This window comes from Rhinoderma darwinii, chromosome 4 (assembly GCF_050947455.1).
Source record: "Rhinoderma darwinii isolate aRhiDar2 chromosome 4, aRhiDar2.hap1, whole genome shotgun sequence".
NCBI lineage: Eukaryota > Metazoa > Chordata > Amphibia > Anura > Rhinodermatidae > Rhinoderma > Rhinoderma darwinii.
Window position 1 is genome coordinate 73,196,423 of NC_134690.1, and position 25,830 is coordinate 73,222,252.

The 25,830-nt window shown below is 41.8% G+C and overlaps 1 protein-coding gene across 2 annotated transcripts in view; it reads right to left on the bottom strand.

Moving 5' to 3' along the window:
- Positions 1-14,228: 14,228 nt before the first annotated feature.
- EPHB1 (EPH receptor B1) overlaps positions 14,229-25,830 on the bottom strand; it is a 257,459-nt gene continuing 245,857 nt past the window's right edge. For both annotated transcript variants that reach the window (XM_075861192.1, XM_075861191.1), the window contains 5 exons: positions 24,666-24,881; positions 18,195-18,344; positions 16,120-16,313; positions 14,676-14,831; positions 14,229-14,378 (listed from right to left, as the gene is read on the bottom strand). In XM_075861192.1, coding sequence (XP_075717307.1) covers positions 14,270-14,378; positions 14,676-14,831; positions 16,120-16,313; positions 18,195-18,344; positions 24,666-24,881 — 825 coding nt within the window. In that variant the 3' untranslated portion in view covers positions 14,229-14,269. The remainder of the gene's footprint in view (positions 14,379-14,675; positions 14,832-16,119; positions 16,314-18,194; positions 18,345-24,665; positions 24,882-25,830) is intronic.

Sequence of the window (25,830 nt, forward strand, 5' to 3'; positions counted from 1 at the left end):
AATAAGTATTTGATCCCTTGCTGATTTTGTAAGTTTGCCCACTGTCAAAGTCATGAACAGTCTAGAATTTTTAGGCTAGGTTAATTTTACCAGTGAGAGATAGATTATATATATAAAAAAAAAAGAAAATCACAAAATTATATATATTTATTTGCATTGTGCACAGAGAAATAAGTATTTGATCCCCTACCAACCATTAAGAGTTCAGCCTCCTCCAGACCAGTTACACGCTCCAAATCAACTTGGTGCCTGCATTAAAGACAGCTGTCTTACATGGTCACCAGTATAAAAGACTCCTGTCCACAGACTCAATTAATCAGTCTGACTCTAACCTCTACAACATGGGCAAGACCAAGGAGCTTTCTAAGGATGTCAGGGACAAGATCATAGACCTGCACAAGGCTGGAATGGGCTACAAAACCATAAGTAAGACGCTGGGTGAGAAGGAGACAACTGTTGGTGCAATAGTAAGAAAATGGAAGACATACAAAATGACTGTCAATCGACATCGATCTGGGGCTCCATGCAAAATCTCACCTCGTGGGGTATCCTTGATCCTGAGGAAGGTGAGAGCTCAGCCGAAAACTACACGGGGGGAGCTTGTTAATGATCTCAAGGCAGCTGGGACCACAGTCACCAAGAAAACCATTTGTAACACATTACGCCGTAATGGATTAAAATCCTGCAGTGCCCGCAAGGTCCCCCTGCTCAAGAAGGCACATGTACAGGCCCGTCTGAAGTTTGCAAATGAACATCTGGATGATTCTGAGAGTGATTGGGAGAAGGTGCTGTGGTCAGATGAGACTAAAATTGAGCTCTTTGGCATTAACTCAACTCGCCGTTTTTGGAGGAAGATAAATGCTGCCTATGACCCAAACAACACCGTCCCCACTGTCAAGCATGGAGGTGGAAACATTATGTTTTGGGGGTGTTTCTCTGCTAAGGGCACAGGACTACTTCACCGCATCAATGGAAGAATGGATGGAGCCATGTACCGTCAAATCCTGAGTGACAACCTCCTTCCCTCCACCAGGACATTAAAAATGGCTCGTGGCTGGGTCTTCCAGCACGACAATTACCCGAAACATACAGCCAAGGCAACAAAGGAGTGGCTCAAAAAGAAGCACATTAAGGTCATGGAGTGGCCTAGCCAGTCTCCAGACCTTAATCCCATCGAAAACTTATGGAGGGAGCTGAAGATCCGAGTTGCCAAGCGACAGCCTCGAAATCGTAATGATTTACAGATGATCTGCAAAGAGGAGTGGGACACAATTCCATCTAACGTGTGCAAACCTCATCTTCAACTACTAAAAATGTCTGACTGCTGTGCTTGCCAACAAGGGTTTTGCCACCAAGTATTAAGTCTTGTTTGCCAAAGGGATCAAATACTTATTTCTCTGTGCACAATGCAAATAAATATATATAATTTTGACAATGTGATTTTTTTATATAATCTATCTCTCACCGGTAAAATTAACCTAGCCTAAAAATTCTAGACTGTTCATGTCTTTGACAGTGGGCAAACTTACAAAATCAGCAAGGGATCAAATACTTATTTCCTTCACTGTAAGTGGAGAAGTAAGTTCTTTCTGTTCTAAGGAAATTGGCATTAGAGACTGAAAAGAAAAAGGTTGTCAGCTATATATACCAGAAGGAACAGAATAGGTTAACATATATATATATATATATATATATAATATACACTACCGTTCAAAAGTTTAGGGTCACTTAGAAATTTCCTTATTTTTGAAAGAAAAGCACAGTTTTTTTCAATGAAGATAACATTAAATTAATCAGAAATACACTCTATACATTGTTAATGTGCTAAATGACTATTCTAGCTGCAAACGTCTGGTTTTTAATGCAATATCTACATAGGTGTATAGAGGCCCATTTCCAGCAACCATCACTCCAGTGTTCTAATGGTATATTGTGTTTGCTAAATGTGTTAGAAGGCTAATGGATGATTAGAAAACACATGAAAACCCTTGTGCAATTATGTTAGCACCTCTGTAATCAGTTTTGCTGTTTAGAGGAGCTATAAAACGGACCTTCCTTTGAGCTAGTTGAGAATCTGGAGCATTACATTTGTGGGTTCGATTAAACTCTCAAAATGGCTAGAAAAAGAGAGCTTTCATGTGAAACTCGACAGTCTGTTCTTGTTCTTAGAAATGAAGGATATTCCATGCGAGAAATTGCCAAGAAACTGAAGATTTCCTACAACGGTGTGTACTACTCCCTTCAGAGGACAGCACAAACAGGCTCTAACCAGAGTAGAAAGAGAAGTGGGAGGCCCCGCTGCACAACTGAGCATAAAGACAAGTACATTAGAGTCTCTAGTTTGAGAAATAGACGCCTCACAGGTCCTCAACTGGCAGCTTCATTAAATAGTACCCGCAAAACGCCAGTGTCAACGTCTACAGTGAAGAGGCGACTCTGGGATGCTGGCCTTCAGGGTAGTGGCAAAGAAAAAGCCATATCTGAGACTGGCTAATAAAAGGAAAATATTAATATGGGCAAAAGCACACAGACATTGGACAGAGGAAGATTGGAAAAAAGTGTTATGGACAGACGAATCGAAGTTTGAGGTGTTTGGATCACACAGAAGAACATTCGAGAAACACAGAACAACTGAAAAGATGCTGGAAGAGTGCCTGACGCCATCTATCAAGCATGGTGGAGGTAATGTGATGGTCTGGGGTTGCTTTGGTGCTGGTAAAGTGGGAGATTTGTACAAGCTAAAATGGATTTTGAATAAGGAAGGCTATCACTCCATTTTGCAACGCCATGCCATACCCTGTGGACAGCGCTTGATTGGAGCCAATTTCATCCTACAACAGGACAATGACCCAAAGCACACCTCCAAATTATGCAAGAACTATTTAGGGAAGAAGCAGGCAGCTGGTATTCTATCTGTAATGGAGTGGCCAGCGCAGTCACCAGATCTCAACCCCATAGAGCTGTTGTGGGAGCAGCTTGACCGTATGGTACGCAAGAAGTGCCCATCAAGCCAATCCAACTTGTGGGAGGGCCTTCTGGAAGCATGGGGTGAAATTTCTCCCGATTACCTCAGCAAATTAACAGCTAGAATGCCAAAGGTCTGCAATGCTGTAATTGCTGCAAATGGAGCATTCTTTGACGAAAGCAAAGTTTGAAGGAGAAAATTATTATTTGAAATAAAAATCATTATTTCTAACCTTGTCAACGTCTTGACTATATTTTCTAGTCATTTTGCAACTCATTTGATAAATATAAGTGTGAGTTTTCATGGAAAACACAAAATTGCCTGGGTGACCCCAAACTTTTGAACGGTAGTGTATATATATATATATATATATATATATCTCTAGATCTCTCTCTCTATATATATAGAGATATAAGGAATACAGTCAAAATAGAGCTTTGGATTTTCTTATACTCATAGTTTGTGGATATTTCCATAAGAATCTATAAATTCTGTCATTAAAGGGATTATCAGGGATGTGAAAATTTTTCATCAGGGGCTGGAAATGAAATAAATAAACCAAAAAAGCAGTACTTACCTAACTATGTCCCAGATAATCCAGTGCTGACGCACCAGCGACACTCCCGGTGGTTGTTTACATGCACGTAGCAGCCAATAAGATCGTTCAGCGGTCATACATTGTATTTCTGCCATTATGCCAGAAATACCATTCGTCACCAGTGAACCCCACCGAACCCTCTGATTGGCTGCAGCGTTTACATGCTACATGAATGTAAACAACTATGGGGATGTGGCCGGAGCGACAGTGCTGGATCGCCTGGGGAAAGGATAGGTAAGTATTGCTTTTTTGGTTTATTTATTTCATTTCTAGCCCCGAAATAAAAAAATGTCACGTGTAAGATAACCCCTTTAACAATCTTTCTATGGGTGCTGACATTTGACACAAGATAAATTTGGTATATAGAGCATCACATATGCTGGTAATCAGGACTGGCGTCAGCACCCGGTAAACCCAGGAGGCCACAACACTTCAGGGGCCCACTCGGCCGCCGCTACGGTCATGGCTCCTCCAGGAGTGGAATCCCCAGCCAGAGTATTGCTGATGGGATTCCGCTTCTAGAGGGAGCCCCTGTCTAGGAGGGGGCCTAAGTATTGCTGTAGCAGCCATAGCGGCTGCTACAGGGCCTGCGGCATGAGGGGGCCTGTGCCGCCCGCCCGCTGTGTGGCACTACCTGGGAAGGGGATAGTGGGCACTAAATTTATGGAGGCACAAACTGGGGGCCTAACTTTTTTACGGGGCCATAAACAGGGCCTAACTTCTATATGGGGGCACAAAGTGAAGTTTTCTGTCATTTTACTGCCACCGTGAGTTACCCTGCAAAGGGTAACACCAAGTCTGTGTCGCCTAAGGGCTCACATAAACCTGGAGCCGGCCTTGCTGGTAGTGATATTTAAATAAAAATATAGAATTATTTTTAATCTGAACTGTGATATGGTGAATGGAGGTGCTCTGGTTGGCTATACTTTATGTCACACAACCACATGAATTTAATTCCAAATAGGGACAAGGCCTTCAGAGAAAATGATAGCTAAACAGGGCATAAAACCTTCTGTTAAATTTACTGAGGTCTGGTAATGAGTTCTTCATCCAAGTCACTGTATCTGCTCTATTACCAGGCCCACTAACAATCTAATGTATAAGGGCTGCAAGGTCTTTCCCTGATGCCCAAAGTTAAGGAAGCATTAATCAGACTCAATTGTCAAAGACATAAGATTTATTATCGGCCAAATCTAACAATGCAGTCTATATCTGCCAACAGTCAAATCTGTTGTAGGAATTGTTTCATCCGACGCTCTTTTGTATTATGAAGTTTATATTATGAATGGCTGCAGTCCATCAGACATTATAATGTAATTTGTTTTGGGTTTTTGTTTGCATGTACAGTGCTGAAAATGGACAAAACTGCTGTAACGTGACTGAATAGACTTGAGATGGCAGAGTTAGTTATAATCAAGTGACATAGATATAGGGGTAGCAGAGGTAGCAGTCACACCAGGGCCCTGTGTCTGAGGGAGCCCAAAGGCCCATCTGCCATGTGAGAAAACTCCAGTATTAAAAATGGGAAATGGTAGGTGGGGGCCTTGTTGTAGATTTTACATTGGGGAATAGAAGGTCAATGGCCATTTTAAGACACCCTGGTCTGGCAGGTGACATTCAGGTGTTATCATTAATACTTACCTTCAGTGGCGGACACAGACTGCAAAAGGCCCCTGTGCAGATAATGTGCCAGGGCCCCCCCGCCCCCCCCCCCCAATACCGACAAAGTTACCTAAACATATATATGCATATAAAAATAAACCTTACTAATAAAAATTATGAAGGAAGATTTATATTGTACATTTTATTACCAGTTTAGAACACAAGTAACACATTTTTTTCCGGGTTAAATTCTTATCTAAACTAAGTCCCTAAATGTGGGCAAAGAAAATGAAAAACCTATACTCACCTCCTCCGGCGCCTCCGTTCCCCCTCCGCAGCCCCTATCCCTTTCTGTGTTTACAAAGCTGCTGTGCTGACGCGCGGTCGATGGCACATGACCGCTGCAGCCAATCAATGCCCTCAACAGCGATTTGCTGTGGAACTACTGTCCTCAGCAGCACACCAATGAGGAGTTATTGGCAGCAGCGGTCACGTGCCATCGGCAGCGCGTCACCAGTGCAGCCTTGTACACTTGTAACACAGACCGAGACAGGAGGATGGGGGCTGCGGCGGGTGAACGGAGGCGAGGGAGGAGGTGAGTATAGTTTTTTTATTTTCTTTGCCCACATTTAGAGACTTAGGTTAAATTGAATCATTGAATATAACACAAAGCACTCATGCAACTGAGATGCAATAATTTAGATGATCTTATCATGCTTAGCTTACTGCACTGTTACCTATCAAGCAGGACTGAATCTCAAGATATCTACAGAGGGGGCTGTATGGCGTTATCTACAGGGGGGACTGTATGGCGCTATCAACAGAGGGGGCTGTATGGCGTTATCTACAGGGGGGACTGTATGGCGCTATCTACAGAGGGGTCTGTATGGCGCTATCTACAGGGGGGTCTGTATGGCGCTATCTACAGGGGGGACTGTATGGCGCTATCTACAGGGGGGACTGTATGGCGCTATCTACAGGGGGGACTGTATGGCGCTATCTACAGGGGGGACTGTATGGCGCTATCTACAGGGGGGACTGTATGGCGCTATCTACAGAGGGGGCTGTATGGCGTTATCTACAGGGGGGCTGTATGGCGTTATCTACAGGGGGCTGTATGGTGTTATCTACAGGGGGGACTTTATGGCGTTATCTACAGTGGGGTCTGTATGGCGTTATCTACAGGGGTTCTGTATGGCGTTCCCTACAGGGGGGGTCTGTAGGGAAAGTCATACAGCCCCCCCCTGTAGGGAACGCCATACAGACCCCCCTTTAGGGAACGCCATACAGACCCCCCTGTAGGGAACGCTATACAGCCCCCCCTGTAGGGAACGCTATACAGCCCCCCCTGTAGGGAACGCCTTACAGCCCCCCCCTGTAGGGAACGCTATACAGCCCCCCCCCTGTAGGGAACGCCATACACCCCCAATCACTCAAAAAAATGCGACCTACAGTGTGAAAAGACAAAAGACATGTATCCCCTATCCACAGGATAGGGGATACATGTGTGATCGCTGGCATTGATAGGGAGAGCGGGGGACCGAAAGTCCCCCGAAGTTCTCCATCACTCACCTCTGACTTCCGGTGTCTGCGCAGCTCAAGTGTGACCGGCGCTCCATTCATTTCTACGGAGCTGCCGACACAGACCCCGGAAGTCCGAGGTTTGTGATGGAGAACTTCAGGGGACTTTCGGTCCCCCGTTCTCCCTATCAATGCCAGCGATCACACACGTATCCCCTATCCTGTGGATAGGGGATACATGTCTTATGTTTAATGGCAGAGCGGGGAGATACTCCCTGCTCTGCCGTAGTGTTCCGTGGCATCGCGCTGTAGCAGCCATAGCGGCAGTTAGCGGAGATTCCGGCCAAGGTGGGGGCCCGTGCCGGCAGGTGACGCGGGCCCCCTCATGCCGCGGCCCCGTAGCAGCCGCTACGGCTGCTATAGCAGTAGTTACGCCCCTGTGTTAGGGGGAGTTCACACTGAGGTTTTTTTCGCGAAAAACGTCAGAAAGTGCCTCCCATTGAAATCCATGAAATTTTTCCTGCGAGCAGTAAAAACCGCATGCGGGAAAAAGAAGCGCAATGCCCTTTCTTCGGGCGTTTCTGTCTCTGACTTCCCATTGACAACAATGGCAGGCAGAAAATGCGTTTTTTGCTGCGTTTCCCTGCCCACGGCCCGATGGCCGAAAAACGCCACAAAAAAACGCAATGAAAAACGCGGGAAGTGTTCTACCGGCAGGTCAAAATATGCCTCAAAATTCCGGAAGGAATTATGAGGCAGATTTTTCTACATAAAAACTTCTCCCTTCTGACATGAACTTTTTAACTTCATCTACCTGTCCTCTGCAGTCTGCACGTCCTCCACTCGTCCTGTGTCTGTCCTCCGCTCATCCTATGAGTTCTCCGGCAGTCCTGACTGTACTGTCCAGCCGCCCGAAGTCTTACGTCGCACCGCCCCCTGTCCTCTCCCCTGCCTGAGCGCTCCTCCTACCACCAGCATCGCCGTCCTGTCCTATTCATCTGTGCCAGATTGGCAGTGCAGTGTAGCGGCTATCACCGGGCCCGGGCACCCGCCCCCTCCCTCCCGATTGGTAGTGCAGTGTGGCGGCTATCACCGGGCCCCCGCCCCCTCCCTCCCCTCATGCCTAGTGTTGTGATGCTACTAGGCATGAGGGGGCCCGTGCCGCCAGGCCTGGTACATAAAATGTAATGTGCCTGTCAGGGCGACACGGGCCCCCCCATGCCGCGGGCCCCGTAGCAGCTGCTACGGCTGCTACTGTGGTAGTTACGCCACTGAACGGGCCCCCTTCCCACGCGGGGCCCTTGTGCAGCTGCACCGGCTGCACATGCGGTATGTCCGCCCCTGCTTACCTTAAAAATAGTCATCAGAAGTTGCCAAACTGTTGGCATTGTAATAAAAATACAAAGATTTCATAAGAAAAAAAGCTAAACACCCTTAGTCTGATGAATAACTCTAGCCTTTTAGATTAGTGCTGTCAGGGAAAATGCGATTTTCCTTCCATACAATACTGCTTATTAGCATTTATGAATAATGTAGAAATCAGCAATAACAGTAATCATAGATTGTTTGCCCTGAAAACAACAATTTACAGACATCTTTGTGTACTTTGTCTCCCCGAAACCTAATAGTGAATAGAAATTGCACAAAATAAACTTCAATCTATTTCAATTAATAAACTAAAATGTTTTATATGAAGAATGATACATATTGTACCTAGTGATGTCATAAAGAGCAATGACATCATTAGCCTGACATCAATGGATCTATTTTCATTCATTGCATTATGTGACAAGCACTGATATTTCTGATGTAATGTTGCCTTTGAAGGAGATAGATTTTAGTCGAAAATGGTCAGGACAGCTTCTAAGACCCTGGATTAAATAAATAGTGAGATCTTGCAAATGGTAATGAACTGAAACCTAAAAAAACCTAGAAGACTCTTTTAATTAAACTTGAAAATGCCTTAATAGAGGAGGTGAAACGTTGTGGTTCCATGTTGGATGAATAAATTCACTTTATTTGAGTGCTGCTTCACGTTCTCTTTTTTGGATATCTAACACATAAGGAGAGGTCACTCCTTTATTTTTGAAGCTTTGCACCAGCCTAGTCAGGCATTTGTTCACAGTGCTGCACCAATACTCTGCTTTTTTCTTTTAATTAAAGTGATGGCGGACACATGATCATGCCCCATTTTGGAAATCTGTGCTATTTTTGAAGATTGAGCTGCAAAGTAGCTCCATAAAGGGGGTTTCCAATCACAAAAAGTGATGGCATATCGCTAAGATATGCCATTACTTTCTGAACAGTAAGGGTGCGACTGCTGGGGCCACCAGTGAGTTTTGCAGCCGCTTGACAGTTTTACTCTGCACAGACTCACTTTAGGCCGCCCCCATTGTTTAGGGAACTTCAGCAAAGCCACATTCACTTGATTGAAGCTGTGCTGCCGTTTACTGCACAGGGAGAAGCGGGGAGCGCTGTAGTGCAGATTAAATGCTGAAAGGTACACGACCCATTCAGTCTCATGATTGGCAGGCGCCCCATAGGTCGGACCCATCATTCATAATCAGCGGCATAACTGAAAGCTCCTGGACCCCAATACAAAACATATAACAGGGACCCTACCTGACATATTTTATGTATGATGCTGGTGATTTCTTATGCGGCTGAGGTTTTTTTTGGCCCTCTCAGGTTCCAGGGCCCGGGTGCGACTGCTACCTCTGCACCCCCTATAGCTACGTCCTTATTCATAGTTTTATAGCATATCCTAGAGATATGCCATAACATGAAAAGATACATCTTTAGGAAGGCAATTGGTTGAAGGTGAGGCAGCATAACTGTGCTATTATCAGTCACCTGTGTAGCTTAACATTAAAAGGGTTAATCGTGCCAGGTCCCGCTCCCGGCAAAAAGCTAATTTAGCCGGGGGAAGGTGCGGCCAGCCATTTCCGCTGCAATGGCGACTGCAGAGAAAATGTAGTATTACACCTCAGCCGTTCCGATGAATTGTAACATAAATCCTTATCTATAACAAGGATTTGTCAAACCGATACAAACCCAATAAGATAAACAATATATTATGTAATAAAAAGAATAATTCAAATACCCATGTGTACAAAGAGGTGACATAAGGGAGGGAAAATTCTTAGTTGACCCATCTTTGTTAATCTCCAGATCGCCGTTTACCTACCCCGCACGCTTTACTGAAGCTGTTTGTTTGCCAAGACTGTAAATTTGAAGTATGAGCTGTCAGAAGTCTCTGAGCAAATCCAGTACACGACAAAAAAAATAGAAAATAATAAAAAAATAAATAAAACAGAATACTAAGCTGGGATTTTACTGTTGCTATAGAAATGGCGTGATGAAAGTGACAATTGAAAAGCATCTTGTACTTGATAGTGACAATGAAAGAGACAGAATTATCGGCATAAAAAGCGGGGACGAATTATAAAGAGGAGATAGAGAAATGCAATGCGGGAGTAGAGAGAGGGTCTCGATTAGTAAGTACTGAAAGATAGCAAGTGTCACCTTATTTATATTCCGATAATGCAACATAGCATTGCTCAGTACACTGCGCTGTTCTCTTAATTGGAACCGGTCTGCTTTATAATCACAATGGAGGGAATACAATAAGAAAATATCTCAAGCAATCACAAGATGGGATAAAAACCTTCTTATCTAATAGAAAATACGAAAAGGCACTAGAAATGAAGGCAAATTTTTAGGGTTAGAACATTATTCTTTAATAGCGTAAATATATCTGGCAGTGCTTTACCATCCAGACATGACACACATACAAACACGGCTGATGATGTCCCTTGGAGAGCTCACATTCGGAAATGAATGATGGGATTTTCAAAACCAAAATGACGAATTATACATGGAGGAATACAGAACTGTAGACTCGAAATGTAGCATGATGATTAGCTTTCTCCTTCAACATTGGGAACGTGTGCTATCTTACTGGTTTTGTTCCTGCAAAGCCCTATAGGTATGCTAAGTGGCCATATAGTGGCTGAGGGAGAATAGACTTTTAAGGGTCCACTGCAACAAACACCAAGAAATTGGGACATAATCATGTGCCCCTCAAATCTTAGTACTGGGCAGAAACTAGGGGGTAAAGTACCAATCGTGTCGTTGTAGGTCACATTCATTTTTGCTTTAATGGTTTTTATCCGCAATATATTTTTAAAATGATATGCAGGGTTTAAAGAGTGGGATGCCTTTTTGTAATTTATATAGTGTAATTACAATAATTAACATATGTTGTGATACTGTTACTGCTTAGCTAGGTCAATGTTGAAATATATATCGTTTTCTGTCAGGTTCTCCTACTCCAGAGCTAATCGTCTAGTGGTGGCGAGAGGTTCTTCTCCTTCAGATCTTCAGGGATATAATAATTCCAGGAATACTCAAATGGCTGCAAACCTGCCTATAACAATAAAATAATATAGTCATATAGGCATTTATAAAAACAAAATGCTCTATTCCCCACCACCACTGTCCAGTCCCACGGTGAACCCTTTATTTATCCAGGTGATGTAATGACCAGTCACTAGGGCAGACACGTCACAAGAGTGGCAGGTGCCAATCATGGGCTGCCACAGTGATGTAGCTGTAACATCTATGGCCGCGGACCGTCGTTCTGACTTACCCTCTGACAGCCGCGGCCATGGACGTGTGAGTTCTCGGCGGCATCTCCCTCCTGAGAGACGCCGGCACTCACTTCCTGGTTCAGAGACTGTCTCCCGCAGGGCGCGCATGCCAACGTATGCACGGCCTTAAAGGGCTAGTGCGTGCACAGTTGCAGAATATCTACAATCAGCCCAGAATGCTGCTGGACTATAAAAAGGGCTCTGCCCTCTTGATCATTGCCTGAGCGTTGTGTTACCTAAAGTTTGTCTTTGCAAATGGTCTCCTAGTGTTTTCCAGTTCCCAGTGTTACCCGTTCCTGCTGCCTGTACCCTGTATCCCGTGCCTCTGTGCTGTCAAGAGTTGGAGTCGTGTTGTATCCTCTGCTGCATCTAGTGTGTCGCACCCCGCCGGGTGTCTGTCTACTATCGGAGCCTCATCTTAGCCTGAATCCATCACTACTGTCTACATTGCCTCAGGTACCCTTTCTAAACTATAAACATTGCATTGTACCTGTTTGGCCAGCTGCTATCCCGCTACGCGGTATGGCCCAGTGGGTCCACACCCCGCGCCGTGACAGTAGCTATGGATAGTACATGATTATAGCAGCCCGTAATTGGGCACTACACCTTTGTGATTGGTCTGCGCTATGAATGACACGTTATTATGTCATCATGGGAATACAAGCAGTGGGTTAGAACTGGGTAGTGATGGCGGAGGAACAGAGAATCTTTTAAAAAGTTAGTATATGACTGTTTTTTTTAATTGTTTTTACTGTGTTTGGCAGTTTTTTCGAATATTTAGGTAATCCTGGAAAAACCTTGCAACCCTACAAAGCAACTATTTTGTGACCAATATCATCCTGTATTAGAAAAATGTCAAATAAATTCCCATATATCAGATTCTTGGAGCACCGTATTTGCACACTTGTTCAGTATGTTTCCGAAACTCCCATAGAAGTGAATAGAGAAAGCTGCACACATGCACAACCACCTGTCACTCAATTCTCCAACCTGATGTAGCAGCCACCTTACTAGGTAAGACTCCAGTTCTCAAGAGGTGGAACCCAAACCTGTCAGACATTTATAGCATATCCTATAACTATGCCATAAATAGCTGAGATGCAAAACCATTTTAACTCAAACCCCTTTAAGCATTAAGAGCAATATTTTTTCCTTTTTTAATAGTTACAAGGTGTAAAAACATGATATACAATTACCATTAAAGAGGTATTCTCATCTCGGACTTTCTGTAACTCCCATTTAGCTCTATGGGAGTTCCGGAAACAGCGTAGCCCTGAGAGATCGTTTGTTTCAGTGCTCTCAATCACCTTCTAACTCAGTGGCCGGTGAGCATCGACAGCGGGACAAGATAAGATGGGGGTCAGTGGACCCCATTCTATTGGACATTAATAGCATATCCTGTGGATATGCCATAAATGTGCGAGATTGGAATACCCCTTTAAGGGCACATACTCACAATTTTTGGAGCAAAAAATTCATATACATTTATTTTTTTGCCAGCTTTGTGTTCTGATATTCTTACTTACTCGTTCATTAAAAATGCATGTAGAATCTACAAGACTAACTGATCCATATTGTATCACCCATAAATAGGTGTATATTGTATAACACTTTGACAAAGTCCAAGATCACAGTAAATGCAGGTAACTTCAATATTCCAAATATTTGTTTGGTGGAATGCCATAGAAATCAGTGTGAGGGTCTCATCTTCATCAAGATGCTAGCGAGATAGGAACGAGTAGAATGCTTCAAGAATCAATACTTGATCAGAACGCCACTAAGGAATTTTTCAAGTGTAGACAAAAGTCAATAAGTAAAGTGCTCGGTAAAGTGTACTCAACAAGGCCAACATTGTGCACCCAGTATAACTGCTACTCAGACTAGATGTTGAGTTGATAAATCAATTTTAATACTGTACAACAGAACATACAACAAAGTCCAGTACTGACCTCTTAAACTAGAAGACGTCGATGCCATGTTCAGCATTAAATATTTCCACACAGACAATAAGATTGTCTTAGGGTAAAAATCACAAGAGCCCAGTGACATTTGTGCCATGTTACTCCAAAATCCATGGTGCACCAACCACTGCAGATGTCCTCATTGTCCCCATCTGTGAGCTGGTTCTTTGCTGTACAAAGTCTGCTATTATCCTGATAAATTTCCATAAAGAGGAGAACTCAACAAAGTCCTCTATATTTTTAGGTTTCATTCCCTTTTTCTCTCTATATACAAACATTGAATCCGCAGCTCTGTAATCTGTATTTTTATTTATTCATTTCTTTGACATACAGGACACAAAAGGTAAACGCATTGTCAGGTTTTCTTCCTCAATCGTATTTTTTTTTTTGGAGATTTTCCTTTTTTTTTTTTTGCCAAAAAAATGCAAGCAAAAGAAGAAAAAAAAATGTTAGTTCTTCCATACGACCTCATCTTCAATATGAAGACAATCAAAACAATAAAAAGAGAAGATGGAAGTGTGCCGACGGCCTCCCTCCCTTATGCAGCAAGTGTCAATATGAGGAGATGTGGGGCATCCATTCATGGGTGAAGCAGGCTCAATGTGGCATCTTCAGTCTCTTTGCAATTTGTATTATGGTAAAATAAAGCACCTTTATTTCCAAATGACCAGTACCTTTGATGTTCACAGTTAAGACGTTTCTAAACAAAGTCCCATGGATAATAAATACCAGTCTTCTACAACCAGTGATTGATGTATTACCTGCCTTTACATATCTTCAGCTCTTCTTTTTTGAGACAATTAGAGCATTGGTGTTATCATGCTGATGGACAGTCCACCATCGACATTGAAGTGTTACCTTCTGAATTGTAAAATTTGTGTTTCCCCATTGCCCAAATGCTTCCCATCTCCAATCACTTCTCTTCCCCCCCCCCCCCACCCTCAAGGACTCCCTCACCCAGCCCAGAGTCTCATGCTATTGAGGTGGGAGACTGGCTCATTTGGATCCTCATGGATTGAATACAGTTCAGGATTTTTTTCTGGTGTCCAGCTAGTGTTATTCCTATCCTCAGAAGGTCCCTGCAAAAAAAAATAAAATAAAGTAAGACAGCCTATTTAATTAATCAATCCAATTAATATTCTGTGAACTTCCAATCCGTCATGCTTTTGAAGCAAAGAAGAAGAGCTCATCTATAGAAGCATAGCTACGATAGCAGGACTAGGTATTTTTTATGATCATGGCAAAAGTGCTTATTCGTTCTCTCTCTATAGGCCTCCTCAACTTACAATAAAGACTTCTAAAACATCAAATAAAAAAGCTAACCCAAAGGACCTGCCTCTTCCATCAACCTATATCTTAACCCTACACATACTCACTCTAGGGTCATCTGAGCAACAAGCTGCAGAGAAGTGAAGCCAGAGCTCAGGAAGTTGTCTCTGTATTGTCCCATTTTGATAGCGCTCAGCCAGTCATCTACTGAGGTAAAGGCTGTGAAGTCTGGGATGGAGCGGTCGAGCAGCGGCTGGGAAGGCCTATAATAAAAGAGCCATTAACAAAGGAAGGTATGATCATTACCGGATACCTGAAACGTCACTTAGAGCTACAGTATATAAATTAAAGAAGCACTCCAGCAATTTCTTTTCTACTTAGTTCAGCAAAGGCTATTATTAACGGATAATGTAAAGGCTTTTGTGTATGCCTTGTCTATACCTGTTTTAGTTAATGTGCCATTTATGGGTTGTCTGCCACCTTGGTTCCCTCTTCAGCTTTGATATGGTTCCCCTAATGCAGCCCACATTTCCCATGATGCTTTTGGCTTTGCAGAGGCAGAGGGGGCGGAGTTTCATTACACTGCACTTGCTCTGCTTCGAGTCAAATCTAAGTGCAGATATGATAGATAAGTGATATAGACAAGTGACAATTAACTTGTGTCCTCACACTGCAGAGTCTCAAAGTATTCTATGTGATGCAGCTTCAGCTTGTCTCCTGCTAGTGTCAGTTTTCACCCAGGAGGCAGTGATGAGCAGCATCTCATAGAAGTACACTGGACTCTCTGAACACAGCACACACAGATAGTATGGACAGCGTGAGTGAGGAAAGTTTATAACTTAGCAGCTAATCATTGTATGGACCCACCTATTATATCACAGCACTCCTGGTCCCTTAGATAGGGCATAAAAAATATCTTCAGCAGCACCCTATGCATGAGGAGCTGGGTGGGGGAGAGAAGGTGTCTTAAAGCTGCCAGGAGGGATTTTAATAGAGGATGTAATCCTGTAGTTCACAGGAAGTCATCTACATAGGGGAGAGTGGCCTCCTGTCCACACATGAGAGTATGGTCTATTCTGGTAGTCAGACTGCGATCACATGACGCAGCTGCCCATAATAAAAGGGTTCAAAATGTATAGATGCAGCTGACCTGGAAAGAAACAAATGGCATTGCTAGAATATTGCTGGTGAGCTAGCATTATATGTGAAAAAAATTAAAATTGCCGGAGTGCTTCTTTAATATTGCAGTAAAAAAAAGGAATAAACATTTCTGAACTGTATACTTGCATTATGTAAATAGCATAAGAATTCATGATTAAAAAGCTGAATTTATGGCCGAGCTTTAAACTAAAAAGCATGATCGATGTAAAGCTGGAGCACTATCGTTTTGGTTGGCAGGAGTGGTATATAAGTCCTTTCCATCCATAACATGACAATAGCACTTGAATAAAATGTGCCCTTTCAGTTCTAATTATAAACAAAATGCCTATCTTCATCGAAACCCATTGCATCTACTGGCATAGCATAGATTGTTTCTGCAGCCAGACTCACACAGCAGGGATGGTGGCCACTGTCTTGAGGCTGGCAGGGTTCCGGATCATCTTGTCCAGAGTATTGACTATTTCCCCAAAGCGTGGCCGGCTGTTTCGATCCTTCTGCCAGCAGTCCAGCATGAGCTGGTGCAGGGCAGCTGGACAGTCCATGGGGGGAGGCAAGCGATAATCCTGCTCAATGGCATTGATGACCTGTGCAGGGAGGGAAAAGCAGTGAGGAAGTGATAGAACAATCCAAATGGTATTAAAATGTAAATAAAATTGATTAAAAACCAAATGGCATTAAAACTGTAAAACAACAGGAGAGCCAATAACTAAATAGAGAAACATATAAAACGGAGTTATAAAAACAGTATTACAACATTCCTCTGTAGGATTAGCACGTCCTGTATTAGGATTATTTTAACAATACTAATACATAATCTCAAATTAACCTAATAAAAGTCTTTAATTAGTTGCCTATCCATGTTGTGAATTTTTGCATTTTATCTGATATATTTGAACATATATATATATCTATCTATCTATATATATATATATATATATATATATATATATATATATATATATATATATATATATACTTTGCTTCAAGTATTCAAAAATGCTTCAGAACTAGAAGTCCTTGCATACCTACAAATGTAGCAGAGCTGAATTGATCATTTATCTCTTTGGCATACATGATTATGAAACTTTGTAATAGTCATGCAGTAGGGCCAAGCTGGACATAAACATAATTGTCTAATGCACATCCTGAAAAATTTTATTCAATCAAATTAAAGTACTTGGGAAAAACTCGGAGAGCTGCATTTGGCATTTGATTTGGACATTCTTCTAATTTTACTGTACCCGTTCCACCATTGAGTACGGTTTTTGTTCAATATATCCACATAGACGTGAATTAATTACTACCTGGAACTCCCCTCTTGTGTGACTACAGCGGCTCCAGGAGTGAGGGCAGTGACACAGACAAGGATACAGCAGGTTAATCACAGCCGCATACTGTTCAGACCATTGTTCTGCTCTGCCCTTCATTATATCTGCCGCTCACTGCATTACAGTAAGAGCCGAGCATCTCCACCAGCCTGACATATGTTCAAAGCTTCTTCAAGACCAATTACTTCCCAGCGCACTGGCTGCACTTTCCAATTTTCTTGCTTTCTGTGGATTCTTTTCTTCTTTTCCAGCCTGATCCCTCTGACACAGTAGTTTCAGTGCTCACCCACCAGTCAACCCTCCCTCCTTCTTTCTCAGGCTTTGATTTTCCTTGCAATATTCGAACATTGCACTAGGCAGGAGCATCTCCTCTGCTCCACCTAAATCGTGTGATGATAGGCTCTATGTAAACCACCAGCAGGCATCTGTGAGTTACGCCTGGTGTGCCCAATCCGCAAATATGTGTGTGTGGGAAAAGGAGCTAGTGGATGTGATCTGTACATGTATGTGAATGGGAACAGGCCTGGTTTATGTAATCGTGCTAGTAGAACTACCCTCGTGTATGCTGTCAGAAACGCTTGGCGTATGTACTAAGACCAGAAGATACATGATCCTGAGAACAAGCCTGGTGTTTCCTAATCATCATATGCACATGAAGTAAGAGGCTTGATATATGTATCAAAACATACAGGCAAATGGGAGCAGGCATGTGATCAGAAAGTACATAAAGTGCTGCTTACTCCTATTAAAAAAATCTGCAAATATTACAGATAAAATTACCAATTTGGAGAGCCGCATGAATCTCAGATATTCTGAATAAGGGCTTGTAGTTTGGTAAATAAGTAAGGTAAAAGCATCCTAAATCACGGACTATTCCCCATAATGAACTGAAGTCTACTTCTCCTGCGCCGCTGATGCAGTGCCCATTCATTGTGTCTGCTTGTGTTGCTTGAGCACAGTCCCTGGCAACTCTTTGGTTCCTAATGATATGTACGGTGGTTGCCAGGATGACTTTACAGCATATACTGTACTCTACCCTGTGTCTGGAAATTGTTCGTTTTTGAAGCCCAGAGAGAATATATTTTGTATTTTTTTTTATTTTCGATCACAATTTTTTTTTTGCTAGAAATATCTTACATCCTGGTTGGACATGTCCCAGTATGGCCTCTCTCCAAATGACATCACCTCCCACATGACAATACCATAACTCCAAACATCACTGGCTGAGGTGAACTTGCGGTAGGCAATGGCTTCTGGTGCTGTCCATCTCACAGGGATCTTCCCACCCTGGAACAAAACATAAAACTCATTTATTTAGTCATTCTCTATATAGGATGGATGTAATGAACTTATAACTGCATTATAATATACCCGATAAATAATTATGTATATACACATGCACATTTGTTATATCCATCCAACCTATGTTTCTAATGACATTGTGGAAAAGATACTTATCCGCGGGTACGAGTGTTCACTCAAAACGTGGATAGAGAGAGTATGAGGAGGGAGAGAAGACAGTAGGACATGTTAATCTAATAAAGAAAATGGAAACGTAAGACCCTGCATTGTTCTCTTGTGTGACGTTTCTTATATAATAACTTTATATGATATTTGGTTTTACATTAATTATCTTGGTTCAGGACATAATGGTTTACAGCAGGTAAGACTTATTACTTAAACTAGTGGTCTTCAACCTGTATGGCTATCAGGGCATGCTGGGAGTTGTAGTTTCCCCAAAAACTCGAGAGCCACAGGTTGAAGACCACACAACCCATGAACACTCATTCTCTCCAACTCTTAACCCATTAGTGACCGCCACTCACAGGCTTTATTCTGATACATACGCCTTTTCACGGCGCATCAGAATAAACAAGTGGCGCCGTGAAAAGGAAAAACTCCATACTCTCAGCTACCTCTGCTCGAGCGGGCGGACCTAAATCCGCCCATTTAACCCCTTTGATGCGGCACTCACTAGCAAGCGCCGCATCTAAGTGGTTTTGGAGGGGGAGGGGGCTCCCCCTCTCACCCCACCGGCACCCTGCATGCGATCGCATGGTGTCGGTGCTTTCAAGGGCAGCCGGGAGCCTTAGAAAGGCCCCCAGGTCTGCGTCTAGTTAATGCCTGCTGGGCCTTGCCGGAGACATGACCTAGAAGGTGCCTGTCAGTTTTACACAGACAGGCAATAATACACTGCAATACAGAAGTATTGCAGTGTATTATAAAAGCGATCAAACGATCGCTTAGTAAAGTCCCCTAGTGGGACTAATAAAAAAGTAAAAAAAAGTTTAATAAAGTTAATCAATAAGTAAATAAAAACCCCAAAGAAAAAAAAATGGAAAACCCAATTTTTCCCATACAAAATGCTGCGTCTGTAAGGACCCCAACTATAAAGCCATTATGTTATTTAACCCACTCGGCGAACGCTGTAAAAAATAAATAAAAAACAATGCCAGAATTGCTGTTTTCTGTGCATCCTGGCTTAAAATTTTTTTTATAAAAAGTGATCAAAAGTTTGCATGTACTCGAAAATGCTACCGATGAAAACTACAAGTCGTCCTGCAAAATAAAAGCCCTCATACAGCGGCGGAAAAATAAAAAAGTTATGGCTCTTCAAATATGGAGACACAAAAACAAATAATTTTGAAAAAATTGTGTTTTTACTGTCTAAAAGTAGTAAAACATAAGAAAACTATATAAATTTGGTATAGACACAATCATAACATGCCGCTGAAAATAGTTATGTTATTTATACCACACGGTAAATTGCGTAAATTAAGGATGCAAAAAAAAAGTGGCGAAATTGCTGCTTATTTTCTATTACCCCCATAAAAAGTCAATAAAAGTCACTCAATAAATAATATGTACCCCAAAATGGTGCTATTAAAAAATACAACTTGTCCCGCAAAAATCATGTCCTTATACAGCTAGGTCGATGCAAAAATAAAAAAAAGTTAGAGCTCTTGTAATGCGAGGATGGAGAAACGTAAAAAATATCCTTGGTCATTAAGGTTTAAAATAGGCTGGTCATCAAGGGGTTAATGATACAGTAGTTTTGTAGTTCTTGAACCATACACATGAACATGGAAGGATCAGAATGAACAGTATTAAGTACAATAGGTTTCTCAAAGATTGGGTAGTGCGGTAGGACATGGAATTATAGGAGAATAGAGAAAGGCAGGATTAAAAAATACATCTCCATCTGTAAGTACAAATTATAGGGAAATCCTGGAAACTTATTATTTTTAAAGGCTATGTACATCTTTGAAAGGGATTTGTCTTTTGTTTTTTATGTGATAAAAAGGTCCATCAGTGTGATTGGTGTAACTTTATAAATAGTCTTCATTAAAAATTAGTTTTACTTTTTGAGTTACAGCTGTTCTATATTCTGTATACAGAGCAGCTGTATCGTTCGCTAAACCCTGTATCCGTCAGGTCCGCGGGACTGACGGGTTCGGTGACATCGGGATCAACCTGTAATCTATCACATCTAGTTCATAACTTAGATGTGATAGATTACAGCTGGATCCCACCAGGTCTGAGGGACTGATGGATTCAGGTCTTAGCAAACGATACAGCTGCTCTGTATAGAGTATACAAAGGAGCTGTATCTCAAAACGTAAAATGAATTTTTTATAAAAACTATTTCTAAAGTTGCACCAATCACACTGATGGACCTTTTTATTAATAAATAACTAAATAAAATCCCTTTCAAAGGTTTACATAGCCTTTAAAGCATTGTAAAATGTGTAGAAAAACATCTACCCGGGGAAGTCTTTTTTTCATAGTATCAATAATAATAATATACGTTATTATAAAGGTCTACAAGGACGGACACAGTAGACCACAATGAAGAATTGTACATTAGGTTCTGCAAGAGGTGAGGTGGCAGCTCTCAGAAGCACTAAGCAACTTTATTAATATTGCTGCTTATTTCAAGGGCAGAGGAAACCTTGACTTGAAGAAATGCATTTAATCTAGTGTGATAAAGACATCTCATTCAGGACCTCGCCATATCTACTGAGCAATGAATTCTCCTTGCCATCTGACTAACACAAACTGAAAACTGCTTTATTCAATCACCACTTCCGAGAAATAAGCTATGCATTATGGATAGGATTTAGATGGGATTACAGGACGCCAAAAAAGTAAAAGAAAGGGAGAAATAAAGAAAGAAGGAACAAGGGAATATATAACGCTGACCAGATGTGAGCTGAGCTCAGAGACAAATCAGTTTCATTTAACCGACCGTCTCCATTATGTTTGTAGAGCAAAGATTTGGTATTATCCATTGTCAGATGAGCTTTGAATAGCTTTGTTCCTTTATTTAAGAAAAACTTTTTCCTAAAATGCCAGTCCATTGGTTTTATTATTATTTATCTTAATAAAATGTCTCATGGATTAGTCTTCCAATGTCTAGAAAAGCAGATAAGTCATCAATGCTGAAATATCACAAAACCTGTTCCAGATAAAGGTAATTATCCATCAATTTGGATATTTCTCTTCTTCAGTCTCATCCTGCCTACAATCCAGCTATAGTATCTCTGATTCATTTACACGTGTAAGACAAAAATACCAAAAATGTTAAATAAAAGACAAGAAATTATCTTGCGATGCTGATCCCTCAATGATACTATGCTGAATAGTGGTTTATTTTGGGAGAGTGCTTGAAATGATTGTGGCGATGTGGGCCAGGGCTACACCTAGACATTTAGTAGCGCTACCGATTGATTTTTTAACTCTTGAGCTACAGCTGCAGTCCAAATGATTACATTGAGTTGCATGCAATCAGGTGGACCGCAGCTGTCACTCAAGAGTTAAAATCAATCAGTAGCACTACTAAAAGTCTAGGTGTAGCCCTAGCCTTAAGAAGCCCACTTTATTAGGTCCACCTCTATGCATACCTGCTTGTTATTGGAAATATCGAATCAGATCCAATGCTTAAGGGTGAATAAACACAGTAGGAGAAGAGAATACCATTGCCTGGCACCCCAGAATTTGGATAGACGAACACCGTGTCTGAGTCTAATTTTCTGCTCTAAAAACCCCCGATGAACCAATTTCATCTTTAAAAAACACGTAAGGTTGGAAAAGGGACAGATAATAGGGTTGCAGGGTAAAGCGGACCATACAATAGAGATTTTGGACAGCCAATTTAGACCATTCTCTGCCGACCCCCGAGATCTTTCTTGTCACGAATGAGTCGGACAAACGCTAAGTAAAGCCAGATATCTATGGAAAAGCTGGTCTGCTGTGTTGACGTTTTTCGGTTGTTGTTTGTAGGTTCATTCCAAAAGACAGATCTAAGTCCTATCAGTAGTAGCACAGACCAGGCTACATGTCAAGACAGAGTTCGATTACTGACTTGTCGTTTTAACTTATGACGTTGTCATCCAATTGAACATTTTTACAGGGATTATGCAGGGACCAAAAATTATTAGCCATGTACGCACTGCAGTATGTGAGTACACTCGCTAATATACATTCCGGTCCCCTGTCGCGCTGATTATGATATTTTCCTAGATTTTTATAGCGCAGCCGGGGGACCGGAAGTCTAGTTGCACAGCTGTTTTTGATGACGATACAACTCTTCGTCACTTGCCCGACCCCGCTGTAGTCCCTGTACTCGATGTACTACTGCTCCTGCTTGTACATGGAGTACAGCGGGATCGGTCATATGACGAAGAGTGATATCGTCATCAAAGAAGACTGCAACTGCGATTAAAATCTCACAATCAGCATCGACAGGGGACTGGAATGCACATTAGCGAGTGTACTCACATTCTGCAGTAAGTACACTTTTAATCATTTTTGGTCCCCGCATAACCTCTTCAAGAGACCAACAATGAATTTCAAGCTGCTCAAAAACTAACCGTCTGAAATACCTAATGTATGGCCAATTTTAATCTACCATATAGGCTCGCCATTTTCAGTGTGATTGTCCTTTGATGTAATGGTAGCAGCTGCAGAGGGACTTCAGTTTTGATTTTGAGAATTCACTGTTCACTGGTGGTTGACTCCGACCCTCCATTTAAAGGCAACAAGGATTGGTGAGAGTAAATGATCCTTTTTTTTTTTCCGTCTTTTTGACTTGGAGGAATTTGTGTACTGTGTTCATGCAATATTGATTCTTATACCCTATTAATGAATGATCGGTCCTCTGTATTTTAAATAATATATTCAGCACTTGATCTTCTTTTAAACAATATTTAATAAACGTTACAAATGTTTTATTCTTTTGCAGTGAAAGATCGAAACAGTCGATCATGTGGCAGCAATGCGTTGCATTAAATCACGCAGACCTGCTCAAGTGGTATACTCGAAACACGTGAAGAAATGGGATCTGAGTCAATGATCGCTGAATGATTGTTGGTGCTAGACACAATGGTTGGAGTATCTCAGAAACTGCTAACCTCCGAGATTTTCACAGGCAACAGCCTCTAGCCTTTGTAGAGAATGGATGATGTGTAAAATAAAAACGCTCAATGACCTCCAGGTTTGTGGCTGAAAAAAATATTATTAAACATCTGCTTTGGAAAATCCCTGGATGATAAGCTGATTAGAGTTTTTCTTAGTGCTGGAACCCACATTGATCCGATGCAATCTGTTGGGGGAACCTGGCCGACATTTCATCCTACAGCGCCACCACAGGGGAAACAAAGCATTGCACAGTGCTTGTTGATATCAATTGACTGACCAAGAAAGGCAAAGCTATGACAGGTCCTCCAGAGAGAAACAGTGATCTGCAGAAACGCATCTCTGAACTAAAAACACATTAGTCTCATTAATATTATTTGATCATAATTTAAATGCCACAGCTTCCTTATTAAGTATTATTGCTAGCCAATGTGCCTCTTATGGCCATATTTTCATATGGCTACATCCTGGGGGACATGGTGATGTGTCAAAAAGCATGTCACCTCGAATTAACTCCACCAACACGACAATGAGCAGAAAACAATCTGCAACAACTGCGTGACACTGTCGGGTCAACACAGGACAGGACCTCTAGTGAATGTTACCAGCAGCATGTTAAATCCATGCCATGGAGAATTCAAGCTGTATGGTAAAACTGAATGTACCCGCTGCTGGAAAGCTAATAGTACCTAATAGCGCAGTAAGTAAATCAGATACACATGTTATTTGTAACCAGCTTAGGGTATATATTATAAGAACTATTTTCCTCTGTCCACCACTTTTTCTAATATGTCTTGATTTTCATTCCTCCAGACCTTTTCTTCTTTTTATGACATTACATATTGTATCCTTTATAGATGTTTCAGTGTAAAAGTGTATGAAGATAATTTTAAGAAGATGGTAGGAGAGCCCTGGCAGAACATAATGGGATAGTAGGGAGAAGGTCTGGAATAGCCTTGAAGTTATGCAAGTACATATTGTTACTAGTACCATCTTACTAGTTCTATCCTATAAACAATAACAAACCATATAACAAATATTTTACACACTTTGCCTGACTTTTACATGAGAAGAATGCAAAGGACTTATTCGATTCTGCATTGTATACTGTTACTCCGGTTTGCTTTAATTTTGAAATTGCTCCATGTTAATATTGGCATATATTTTTTCCATAAATGCAAGACATCTTACCAAGGAACTGGTATATGTTGGATCTGATGTGTCATCTTGAAGGTAACGAGAAAGCCCAAAATCTGACACTTTACACACCAAGTTGCTGTTCACCAGGATATTCCTGGCTGCCAGGTCCCGATGTACATAATTCATTTCTGAGAGGTATTTCATGCCAGCTGCAATTCCTCGGAGCATTCCCACCAGCTGGATCACTGTAAACTGTCCATCGTTTTGCTGAAGGAGATACAAATTAAGAAACAATGTCCAATTAGAAGTCAACACTGAACAATTACTGTAAGGCTCTGTTCACATTTGCGTTGGAGGCTTCGTTAGGAGCCTCTGGAGCAGATCCGGCAGGGATTATCAGAGACAATAGCGCAGCATGCTGCGCTATTGTTTACGGTAAAATCACGAGCACATTGACGGAAAGCCAACAAAACCTATTAAAGCCAATGGGTTTCGTCGGCCAGCGGAGGTGTCTCCGTTGTGCAACGGAACTGTTGCGTCCGTTATTCAATTGTTCTGCTCATCTCACGGAGCAGAACAACTGAACGCACCAACGCAAGTGTGAACATAGCCTAAGGCATACATAGCATTCCCATGTAAAATATACCAAAATCACCAGTACGTAAGTCCTTAAGTTGTCCTAGTCTATCAAGTTGGTTTAAGATCATATTGAGTTGTTTCTTATTTATATCTGTCTGTTGAAAATGTGCATAATAACCAATGTATCCACCATTACAGCTACCAAAAGCATTTTTTATTACGTTTTTCCAGATTCTTTAAAAAGGTTGCCCCACTTGGACAACCCTTTTCAGAAAAAAGTCGCAATGACGATCAATTGTAGTTTACGAGGAAAGCTTCATGGGGCCACTCATTTACCCTGCAATGGAGTATCACATTTTGCCAACTTTAAATGTATGAGTGACTATGTAATACTTGGCCAGAGTAGGAGCCACTCTTTGTAGCTTATAGACAGGGATCATGAGCGGGGAGAACTCTTTTAATGGCAAATCTGCTTGTTATTTAAAGGGTACCTGTCAGGTCTCCTGACAGGTCTGTTTTAGTTTAGAATTGTACTCGCCATGAACTAACAATTCTGGAGCATCTTTTCTTAGAACTCTATATGTGCCGTTCCTCTGTTATTCCTCATAGAAATGTATGAATAAATTGACAACAGGGT